This window comes from Charadrius vociferus, unplaced genomic scaffold (genome assembly GCF_000708025.1).
Source record: "Charadrius vociferus isolate BGI_N301 unplaced genomic scaffold, ASM70802v2 scaffold12, whole genome shotgun sequence".
NCBI classification, from domain to species: domain Eukaryota; kingdom Metazoa; phylum Chordata; class Aves; order Charadriiformes; family Charadriidae; genus Charadrius; species Charadrius vociferus.
The window spans coordinates 274270-281905 of record NW_009647422.1 but is presented as its reverse complement, the minus strand read 5'-3'; the positions used below and the strand labels follow the sequence as shown (position 1 = coordinate 281905).

Below are 7636 nucleotides of genomic sequence, written 5' to 3'. Positions count from 1 at the left end.
GGGGGGGGAGGGGAGGGGAAGTTTCCACATTGTAATTGTTTTATTTGAAGACAATATTTATTTAGAAATTTTATTTTATATAAAAAAGGGGAAAAAGTGATTGAAATTGAGAATAAATTCTTTAAACTTTACCAGAAAGAATAATTCTATCAAAACTACAAAATATTTTTAAAATGTTAAAATGTTATTATGTGAGGAAAATATTTTTCCTCTTCTCCTCAAAATGGATCTTCTTTCATTTTTTTGAAGATCCTGAAGTATGTAATGTCATGCATTTTTTCCTTTTCTTTACTACAGACGCAATGGTCCATTGGAATCTGCCCTCACCCATAGAATACACATTCATTACCCGATTTTAAAAATGTATTTCAGGAAAGGTAGTAAACAGCATTCGTGCTAAACTTACAAGCCACCCTACGAAGATGAGTCCCAAGATGTTGATAACGCGAGTCAATCAGTTGGCAACAGTGACTTACTGTCATCTATTCATCATCCATATGGCATTCATAAAGTTGAACATAAAGAGGAGGTTTCTAAAAACTGAAGAAACCAAAGTCTACTCTAAGCTAATTTTTGACAATCCTGCAGTAAGGACAGCGCTAGGGAGGGTTAGGATGGGTTATATCAATAGCTAGAGGTTTCTGTCCCTTGCCACTGACTATAGAAGCATCATTAGTATATATTAATATAGGTCAATATCTTCACCTGGACATCCAGCATTTAGGTGGCTAAATATTAGCCCAAGTACATTTTCTGACATCAGTTAGGTACACAACTCAGCTCTAACACGCACAGAAAGTACAGAGGCAGGTCCCATTCATTAGGAAGGTGATGTTCTCCATGTTGGGCACAATTAACATTGTATGGCATGGAGTAAATATATCACAGAGATCACCAAATTTTAGTATAGAATGGGATCCATATCTCCAAAATCCTCACTTCCAAGTGATTTCCACATGGGAAACAAACAAAAAAAAAAAATAAAACTGAGATATTCAGGAACACAAGCACAAGCTTGCCTAGAGTGAGCTATTTGCCCCTTGCCCAGAGAAACAAAGAGGGTTTTGTCGAGTTGGGTTCTGTGCCCTTGGGGACTGCAATGACAGCAACACTTAGGCTTTATGGTTGGCAGTGTTTTTTAATGGGCCTCATAGATTTTGATTAAATAGCCATGTCTCTATAGTTTTGAAAAAGAAACCCTGGAAGCAGCCTTAAGCACTGTACGCTGCCTTGCATCTACTTCCTAACCCTCTGGTTATGGCATAGGCAACCTCTGGACAGTTCATCTGTAGGACGTTGTGGTGTGTAACCCTGGGGCAAGCACTGATTCTATGTGCTCCCTCAGGCAGGATTACAGCATAGCTGCTTGATCCTCAGGAAGCTCCAAATCTTGCCGTAGGATGTACAGTCACTCTGAGAAGCAGTGGAGTTTATTTCACAGATCGGGAAGAAACTACTTGTTACAAGCCATGGTGAGAGGGGCAGGAGGCCATATAAAAGACCGAATCCTTAACAGTGTAGTCATGTAAATATAGCTTTTTTTCATATTCTTTTCCTCTCTTTCTGCTCTTTTACTTCCACTTCCCCTTTCCTTTTAATGTAGCTTTGGTTCTGCATCACAGTTATCTATCTCTTCAAGCTGAATCCACAGTAAATCTTCTTGGGCTGCTGACTCAGCAAAACCAAGCAAGAGCGGGCCAGCAGCACACTTGCTAGAGAGTTGAATAATATCCCTCCGGGTGCTGGATATTAATAGCTGTGCAACATGAAAAAATCACTGTTTCTGATTTTTTTTTTTTTTACAAGCTCCTTTTCTAAGAGATCTTTTTCTATTTCCCAATTTGCTATTTGACTGCTCGTCCAGAGCTCCTCCAAGCTCATGAATACAAAACCAACAGGGAAAAGAATCATATTAATGTCCTTAAATCAGTGTTGTCATCATATTATTTGCCTGTCACAGAAATTATTACTACTACCAGAGGGCAAAAAAGTGAACACATTAATGTAGGGCAACCATTTTCTGCTTTGTAACCTGCTGCCGTGCATTTCTAAGACCCAGATATCTTACGTGCCTAAACAAGGAAAGGTGCATGAAAGTTAGAGATACCTGTGCTCGTGTTGCATTGTGAAACACATGTTGGTAGAATATGCGTGTTTCTAGACTTTCTTTTTTTGGTTGTCATTCATGTTTTGTGCAAATAAGCTTAATAAGCTTAAAAATACTTTAATGAAGTGCGTCTTTCTTCAGCTTCTGCAATAACCGTAACTGACACCTGACGTGCCCAGTGTGAGATTACAAGTGTCAGTGTACTAGACAGAGAACCAACACAACATCAAGGTCTCCCACCAGCTTCAGGCATGTTAGAAAGGAGTGTCACCACACTAGGCTTCCTTCGAAGAACCCAGGGACTTATAGATATGTCAGGTGGAGATATGCCTCGAGCTATCGATCACTCTGTCACTCTCTGTAAGTACCTATCCCACGTAGCCGACAGGCTAAGGACCGTCTGGAACGGAGGATCCTAAGTTTTGTGCCTCTGAAAGGTGCTTGAAGTTGACTGGTATCAAGGACACTGTCACTGTTTCACAACACTGATTTTCTCAGATGTTTTTTGTGACACAACTTACAAGAAATTCTGAACCTTCTCTTTGAAACTACCTTACCTAATATTGCACATCCTGAGACTTTTTTTTTTCCCTTTTTTAAACAAGACATAGGCTTTTAAGAAGTTGTTATATTGTGCTGATTGCCCCCAGCATTACCTCCTTATATTAAAAAGGAAAAGCTATAGCAGCAGTAAAGTCCCGGCTAGCTGAGTTTTTTCTCATCTGGAGAACATTCCCAACCGTTCCCCAGCTATATTTGTCTGTGTTTGTATTTGCATTATATAAGTAAGAGGGAAGTCCCACATAACTGCATTACGTTAGAGACGGTTGCAGTACTACAGAGAACTTGACTTCTCTAATAGCATTATGAGATGTTACAAATCATAATGCAGATAAACTCGTTAAAAGCTGTCTCATTAAGTCCTGCATGGAAAAAATAGACAGCTTAAAGAGCAGGGACGAGCACAACCATCTATGTTTGTGCTTAAGGAACCTCACATTTGGGGCTGCAGCAGAAAATGGATGCTCTAATAAACACAGCAGGGCTGGAGAAAAACTAGAAGAAACGTGCGTCTGCATACATTGTCTCTCATCTTTAAAAAATGACAGGGACTGAAATGTAGATGATCCTATTTGAAGGTAGCTTGCCACTGGAAGTGACAGCTCCAGATGAATAATGGAGGACAGAGACAGCTCTTTGCTCTGTAGACTATACATACCCTTAAAAGACTAAGAAATATTACCCCCTTCAGTAAACAGTGTCTGAGCAAGCAGATCTAGTTTCTCTCTTCACCTCTTAGTGAATTGCTTAAACATAATCAGATGGAGGTTTCACTCTCTGATCTGTGAGATGCTGTCTGCGCATCCAAATCTGTATTTGCCCATCTGACCCTCAGACAGTGATCACACTTCAATGTTGGTATACAAGAGGCATCACTTACACCTTTCTTTTTTATGACTCTTTTTTTTTTAAAGGAAGTCAGTGAACGTATGTTTGCCAGCTATGAAACACTACGATGAATATCTTATCATTTGAAATACGTAAGCTGAGCAATATGAAAAATGCACCCACAAGAAATTCCAAGTATTAACCTAAGAAATACATCTGATTGAATTATTACAGACAGTTAGAACACCTGCATTGCAGTTACATTTAAAATTCAGTTCATACACTAAGCCAACTTTGTGAGTCATGAATTTCATTGTTTCTCAAGTACATTTGGAACCAGACAAAGGAACGATGGTTTAGGATCCTACCTCCTCAATAATTTTATGATGACTTTTCTTAATATTTCCAATAGAAAACCACACCCACTGCTATCATAGATGAATGGAATGAGAAATCAATCAAAATGGCAGTGAAAGTGAATTCAGAAGCAGCAAATAGGTGGGATGAAGAAAACTGATGTTCAAATGAAAAGAGGAGATGTTCAGACAAAACAAAGAAAAGAATGAGAGTGACTGAGAAGAAACAGGCTAGCTAACAAAAAAAATAGATTAAAACCGTCTAAAATAGCAATTTAGATTTTCAAAGCTAGGAAAGCATTTAAAACCAGGAGAAAAATAAAGCTCAAGAATTTCTTTAAAAGATCTAGCAGGTCTCATGCATCTAGATCCTGTCTTCAGTCCCAAGTGATTAATAAGAAGGTGGAATGACTCTGTGACAGGCAAATGCAGAACAGCCTGCTTAAACACATGAAAAATCTAACCACGCCAGTCTCTGACAGTTAGAATCAGCTTAACATGCCCTTTTCTAATTATTTATTAGAATATTATTTTCTTGTTTTCTGGTGTGAGTCTATACCTGACACCACCTAGAATTTTCCATTAATACACTTTGTCCTCTTTTTTCCTGTTTATGAATGAGGGCATTAGTCCAAGTGCTTTGGTTTTCTGTGGGTAAATTGGGTCTGTCTATTGTTGAAGCCAAAAAACTGCAGATTCAAGCATGTGTACAGGTTCAGGAGCTAATGCAGCCACACTGACTGCGAGGGATGGAGACGTGCCACAAAATGGGGATCAATCCCAACTGCTGAGAACAGGAGCTCTCCTTGAGAGTAATTGGAGGTTTCTTGAACAGTACTAATTGTGTTTAGAGGAAACAATGGAAAAGAAGATATTTTTTTTTTTCAGGCACATCTTGGAGGCTAGGATGACATTTGAATTTACTCTAAATTTTTTAAAAGTCACATCCATTCCCTTGGTAGAAAATCTGAAAATCTGCATGACAGAAAAGTACCAACTTGAGGACATCGGCACAGCCCATTAGAGGTGGTTTGAAGAGAAACTGTGTGTCCCAATGGAGAGAAAATGTGTTACCACAAGCATTACAAAAGAATCCCAGCAAGGGAAGAACCATAAATAACATTATACCATTCCTCAGCTCCAGTCTGTGAAAAGAAACTTTAGGGAGGTAATAAAGAATGAATATGATACGCAAATAATGGTACAAACTCTGTCATAGGCATAGGTCCCTTCACCAACCAAAGAAGCGCGTGTGCATATACACAAGTTCATGCGTGTAAAAGTGTTAATTTTAGTACCTGGGTTCCTGCAGAAGACTATAATAAAACCTTGCACTCATAAACAAGCTCATAGACATTGCAGAAACAGCATATATAAAAACATATTTGTTCTTATTAGCTCTAGTTTGCCTCATAGTATTTCATTGGAGAGCTGTTCTTTCCAAAAGCTGGAGCTGTTCACTAATTATCCAGCTCAGTGATCACAGTTGTGTCCTGAAATGCTAGGAACTGGAAACTTGCTGTCCTTCTACGTTTGCCAGGAAGGTCATCCATCTGAAAGCTCAAGAGATATGTTCAGTCACATTTATTTCCCTTAATTAAAAATTGTTCACCTCTAAATAAGAAGACACCTTTTGGCTGTCTGAAGCTGAACACCAACAATCTCAGTCATTTAAAAAGAAATGCCTTTTGCCTTTCCATTCATATGACTATTCAATTAATTTTTTCCAGTCTGAAAGATATGTTTGCATCCCCAGAAGTTCAGCAGCTCTACCAACCTGCTTCCCAGTTTCGCCTGGTGTAGGATGTGTCTCACCAACACTTACGGGTGAGGAAACAGTGAGGCTGTCCCAGGCTTAGTTGCGATATGGGAGCTCCGAAGAGACTGAGACATGACAGTTGCCATTTCTGGGTCTCAAACCAGAAGCAACAAGGTGTGTTTATGTAATCTAATGTATGTCCAAACCCACAATATCTGAATTTGAGCTTATCTCCTCTTATAGTCAGGAAGACAGCAATCTCATACTAACATAAGCATCGAAAACAGGTTAAATGTTGAGGGTTTTTCCCTACCCATTAGCTTAGAGGAAGTCTGGTGTATATATTTCAGAGATACAGAGTAAAAATTAAAATATGTTTTTAATACGTAATACTTTCTAACTGACCAGAAAAGCTAAGCAATAGTTAGAAAAGTCATGCACTAAAAAGAAATTCAAAGACCACATATTTGTATGGTAAGAGAGTATGTTATTTGGAAGAACAGAAGTATACTACCAGTTCCAATTCTATTCTACAGAATTTAGCTGAATAACGCTACATTTAAGATATGCAGTTAATTAAAGTGGTGTCTAAATAAGACCTAAGAGGAAAGAATGTATTTTTGTGTGCCAAAATAAAGATGAGCCCTGTATACTGACCGCTAGCGTTGCAAAAGACAGGTCACACATAAGAAGGAAACTCTGTAAAAACTGCTAAAAGATACTCTGGTCACATATTAAATAGTTCTTATTTAAAAATAAAAGCAAAATATATGTCAAGAATGCTTTAAAATACCTGGCTATTAAAGTGCAGTAACATGAGAATATCAGTATATGAAGCAATTGTAAAGCATTTACATGGAAGTTATAGAAGGCTATTATTAAGAACAAGATAGAGGATTTAAATACTTATCCTATTTTCTACAGTATCCTTCTGTGTAAAGCTTCTTGAGAAGTGATGAAAAGCACAGTTATGATCTAGCAAAAAAAAACCTGAGTTGAAATGCAAGATGAGTTTATTTTGGGGATTACGCAGCGATGCTCACAGTTACAAGGTGAAAAAGCATGCTTTATTCAGCAGTCTTATGGCTGTTATGTGAGGCTAGATACAGCCACAATGCGCAGGGGGACAGTGGACAGGAATAGAGTTACCATCCCCAGACACATGTTAAGACCGAGAGATTAATGAAATAACATGTTACTTAGTTAGTATAGACTTATAGACTGTGATCTTCATAAAGAGTCCAAGAGCTTCAGAAAAGTGATGAAAGAGTTCAAGTGGCTGTATCTTTGGAGGTCCACTTGTAGGGGTTCTTAAAATTGGCCCTCTGAAAATGGAGGCATGCAGAAGCACTAGCTGAAGTATCTCAAGTTTTAGGTTTCACAGGGAGCATAGGAATCTCTAATTTTATCCCCTCTACCTGGAAAGAAATAATCTTAAACCAATGGGTTTGAAACAGGAGCCCCGCTATTTTTTTTTTTTAATTACTTTATTTTATTTTCTTTTCAATCTCAAACAGTGAGCAAATCCCCTCAAGGAACTAACTTCCCCTTTAACAGGATGAGAAGTGATCACGGTTCTATTGCATCCACAAACGAGATTAGAAAAGTCTTAACATAAACTATGAGGTCACACAGAAAAAGCCAGAGTCAGTGTCAGCAACAGACCCTTCACTTTTAGCAAGTGCTGGCCCTGAGAACACATTTATATCAATGTAAATAAAAATGTCTTTTCTTACCATGGGAAGCAATACGAGAGTGAAGAAGCAGATCTTCCAGCTGATGGCCATCTTCTCTCTTAATTTTGAATTTCAGTCAGGTTTTGCTTGTTAACACAATTATTAGGGCTGAAGCACACCCTCTTGGCAGATCTTTTGGTTAAAGTCTTCACGTCAAGGCTCAGATCTCTGTAGTAAAAGAGGAAAATTATTAGAAATATGGAAAACATGAAGAGAGTGAAAAAGAAATGGACAGAAAATAGAGAACCAAATACTTGAACTATGAGTTGTACACATTAGAGATCAACCA

General features: G+C 38.2%; 1 protein-coding gene across 1 annotated transcript in view; it reads right to left on the bottom strand.

Annotated features, from left to right (window-relative positions):
• Positions 1–7398, bottom strand: part of ADCYAP1R1 (adenylate cyclase activating polypeptide 1 (pituitary) receptor type I) — a 117438-nt gene extending 110040 nt beyond the window's left edge. Inside the window, exon 1 of the mRNA XM_009880485.1 lies at positions 7348–7398. Within this exon, the coding sequence (XP_009878787.1) occupies positions 7348–7398 (51 nt within the window). The remainder of the gene's footprint in view (positions 1–7347) is intronic.
• Between the last annotated feature and the right edge of the window lie 238 nt (positions 7399–7636).